The following is a 4,040-nucleotide window of genomic DNA, read 5'->3' as shown; positions in this document are numbered from 1 at the left end:
AGTTTTTTTTTTTTTTTTTTTTTTAACCTTAATGTCTGGGCATGAATTTGGCCCATTCCAACTTCCTTAATCAGAAACATCTATTCCAACTAATGTTGCACGTTTTCTTTTCCTTTTCTGATCTAGAATAATTACAGCTTATCAAAATTGCATTGATATGTATATAGGTATTGCCCACTTGCATTATGTTTCTTCAAAAATAACTCGTGTGACAGAAATCCTCATTGATGTCAATCTCTAGGACAAAATCACATCAATAGGCAGCAGGAAGACCTTCATTGCCTTTGATGTTAGCTGTGAAATCATAAATGGGGAAAGGGTTGCATCTTTATGTTGCCAGAGGACAAGCTGACTAGGGAGTTCCTTGACGATTTGTTTTCATAGGCCATTGGAAGAGTTTGGAAGTGTTGCAAAACAGGCTAATAGAATTTGGAAGGTCTTTGCCCGTCTGAAAATTACAGCAGTCATTGAATCCCTGCTTATTTGTAAATTCCCATCTTGGGTCAACAGACTCGATACAGAGATAGTATCAGAATATGAGATAAAATGGTATGCCGTTTTATTAATAGACAAAATATATAATATATATGAGGATTGGGAATTAAATCAAGCACAAATTCAATGAAAAAGGGCATCAGTAGAAAAGAACTTCAAAAGTTATGACATGAGTCCTCTTGCCATGGCTGAATTAAAACCCCGAGAATGCTAAGTGCAATATGAGCAACATTTGTACAAAACATTAAGCCCATGTTTGGTATAGATTCCATAAAACTCGTTTTTAATTGCACATGCTCTCAATAAAATAATTTGGCACGTTGACCCATAACTTTTCCCTATTTTCAACTCACATTCCCACTTTTCACAAAATCTTGAAAAAATCAGCATAAAAAGGCCTAAGCGTGTAATCTGGCAGCCTGGCTTCAAGTGTTTATGGAACTGATTATTTTATGCAGCTGGATATTGGGCACTACTTCGACTTCCCTGTAAAGGAATTCTACAGCCACACACAAAGAAAATAGGTGTCTTGTCTTCCATCAACATAAAAAAAAGGTACGTATCTTTTTCCATACACGTGTTATGATATCATCGACTTATTTATTTCATTCCTCAGAGAGAAAAATCTCATATATAAAACCTAGTTCAAACAGTCACTGAAAAGAGATAGCTAGTCAAATACAGAGAATTAAAGATGGAAAGAAACGGTACCGAGAAAACGAAGATTTCCCCTAGCAGGTCCACAGCAGCCTGAACAGCTTTCTCTTCATTCAATGGTCGAATTTCAACATCAGTAGCATGACCATATATGCGTCGTTGCACGGTTGTTGTCATCCTATGATTTGCCTGATTTCAATAGACAATTAAAGGACAAAAAGTATTAGGAATGAATTCAATTACTCAAATACAAGAACAAGGCGTGAAGATGACATTCATTGGGAACAAATCCAGCATTTGCATTAGAAAATACGACAGAAAGTTAGAGACTGACAGTGAATATAATTAGAAACATTGACATATAGGCACTTAGCACGTGGTTAAGCCCTTAGGTTGGAAAGAATTAATAAAATGTGTAATTTATAAATAGATAGAAATTAGTAGTGTATAATTGGAAAGACTTGTAGGTCCATAGCAATGAGGTTGAAAATAGTTCGATCATTTATAAATGATTTATAAATTTTGATTAATGGAGGCTAAATTAGACAAAGAAGCAGAAATAGTAGATTTTAAGAGAAAAGGCAACATCCAAATGTATGTAATGACAAAGATGAAGATTTAGGAGGCTATACCAGTTGACATGTGCCGGAAATAGAAACGAAAATGAAAATCGCTCAATAAAACCAAGGAACCCCTCAAGGAAGATATCATCATGAGATGAAGATCATAGCATTTTCAAACAGAGATGTTGACAGAACTTTCTAATGTGAAACTCAACTTCAGTTCTTCATAGTAATTCTATGAAAGGAATAGCGTTTGCTTCTATGCGTCAACCAGATCTTGTTTACTTGTTATATACTATTTGGCATTATTTGATCTGATACAACATGTAGCCAACAAATAAAAATCTAAATGAAGTAATTCACCAAGTACATATCAAACCTTCAGGAATTGCACATGTGTGGGTGATAACAAACTGTGTAAATAGTAGAATTGAAGATCAACGAATGTCCTCGTGCCTTTGCTTTCCATTGCCACCTTTTGATCCACAAATAGTTGCTCCAAACCCCTCTCCATCCTGCCTATCCCAACAACTGACACGTAGGTTTTAAATCTCTATAGTTACAAAGGATTTAACTAGACCACAACACCTTGGGGTTAATCTCCATTTGCTAATGTATTACAAATACAGTAATACACAGAAAGTTTCGATGGCAATTTTAACTTAACATGGCACAAGTACATACATAATCTACACTCCATATTCCACCCTATTATCATCTGAAAAAAGCAGCTGACAGCAATAGGCATGATATATGTTTTCTATGTCCAAGTTTTAGCAATCCCTTCCCACCACCCATTCCACTGTGATCTTTTTCACTGCATAAGCAGGCATTAGCCGCACACGAAGAATTGAAAAGGCTCCAAGTAACAAAATGAGAAAATACCTACATCTGAAGAAGAAATAAAAGCACAATGCACAAAATATATTCACCCATAATAGACAGTGTCAGCAATAATATTGGGAAAAAGTGAATTTTGAATGCATCAAACAAAAGGGAAGCTTTTTAACCAGAAAGGAACAAAAATGGGCATGATTGACCGTCGATATTTAACCACACATATAACAGTACATTGATTCTGCAATAATCATATGCTAATGAAGCATCATCCGTTTCAATTTTGGAATCCATACAACCATCAAACAACCAAACCATTTTCAAATATGAATAATCGAACGACACCCTCCAATTTAAAAGATAATAACAACAAAACCTGAGCCATGCTGATGATGAGATTACGAAATTTTGGGTGTAGTCCAGCTTCTTTCTTCAGCCTAGCAGCAATGGGCTTGCTCAGAGTCTTCAATGCAAGCGTCCCGAGCTTCAATAAAGGGAGGACCATTACTGATCACTCTTTTTCCCTTTCTTTCTTGATCTTGTTGTTATATTGGTCCTTTAATATGTACAATTCAAAAAAAAAGAAGTGCTAATATATTTGAATTTTGTGTGTGTTTGGGGAAGATAGAAACGAGTGGTTTGACCAATTGAGAGGGGTTGAATTTCTTGAAAAGGAAGGCAGATGCGTGCAACCTAGGTTAAGATTTGAGGAATGGAAAATATTCGTATTATATTGAGATAATATCATAATCCCCGCAGAAATATGTCTCACATTTAAAAACTCTTAATTAATGTGTATTCTTAATCATTTTTGAGTTAAATATTATGAAAAAATAAAAGATTATTATATATAATTAATTGCAACTAATTTGTTTCATTTAATAATAAATTAATATTTAAAGACATTCATATTGTCCATGTTTCGCTTTTGATCATAATTTGTTTACAAATTGTCAAACCACTTGATACAGTGGGTTTTGGGTGTGCTCGAACATATTATCCCAAGGACATTTCTCAGGATCCCATGCAATCCCACATCTGTAGTGCTCGAGCATATAATCCCCGAGATATAATGCTCGAGCACTTCCATCCCTGCTGTTTTTATATTTTTATGATCCATGTCCTCGAGCATGAGTAGTCCTCGAGTATAGATTCTTTTCGCAGCCTATGATTGTTATTATTGACCCTATAGGATTTCTATATAATTAGGACTCTAACTCTACCATATTACTTCAATACTTGACTCCCGCAAGGACTCTATCCCAAAAATGATTATGGCATTGGTCCAACTTCTTCATTAAATAGGATTCTATTGGATAAGAGCATCCAACTAATTCAATCCTACCAGGAGAACGCCACCTACCACTATAAATACAGAACCATGGGTCATTATTCAGGTACGTTTTCGTTATTTCCAGTTTATAGTCTTACGTACATAATTTCCTTTCTGACTTAAGCATCGGAAGGGCGACGAGAGCATACCTCGTT

At 35.2% G+C, this 4,040-nt stretch overlaps 1 protein-coding gene across 2 annotated transcripts; it reads right to left on the bottom strand.

Moving 5' to 3' along the window:
• Positions 1–16: 16 nt before the first annotated feature.
• Positions 17–3,270, bottom strand: LOC111381489 (OPA3-like protein). 2 transcript variants are annotated; one of them, XM_023005274.1, is made up of 2 exons: positions 2,095–3,017; positions 17–1,341 (listed from the first exon to the last, which is right to left on the bottom strand). In XM_023005274.1, exons 1-2 carry the CDS (start codon positions 2,227–2,229, stop codon positions 1,141–1,143), a joined length of 336 nt encoding a protein of 111 aa, XP_022861042.1. In that variant the 5' UTR covers positions 2,230–3,017; the 3' UTR covers positions 17–1,140. The 2 variants fall into 2 exon arrangements, with proteins under 2 accessions (XP_022861042.1, XP_022861043.1); XM_023005275.1 differs by having other exon boundaries at positions 19–1,341; positions 2,929–3,270.
• Between the last annotated feature and the right edge of the window lie 770 nt (positions 3,271–4,040).

This window comes from Olea europaea, unplaced genomic scaffold (assembly GCF_002742605.1).
Source record: "Olea europaea var. sylvestris unplaced genomic scaffold, O_europaea_v1 scaffold2312, whole genome shotgun sequence".
Taxonomy (NCBI): Eukaryota; Viridiplantae; Streptophyta; class Magnoliopsida; order Lamiales; family Oleaceae; genus Olea; species Olea europaea.
Note: the sequence above shows the minus strand (reverse complement) of the source record. Positions and strands in the feature narration are given on the sequence as shown.

Bases quoted from the DNA above. Each gene is read 5' to 3' on its own strand.
- LOC111381489 (XM_023005274.1), bottom strand. From the start codon at position 2,229: ATGGAGAGGGGTTTGGAGCAACTATTTGTGGATCAAAAGGTGGCAATG. The intron at 1,342-2,094 runs GTTTGATATGTA...TATTGAAATCAG, and splicing joins CACATGTGCAATTCCTGAAG to GCAAATCATAGGATGACAAC.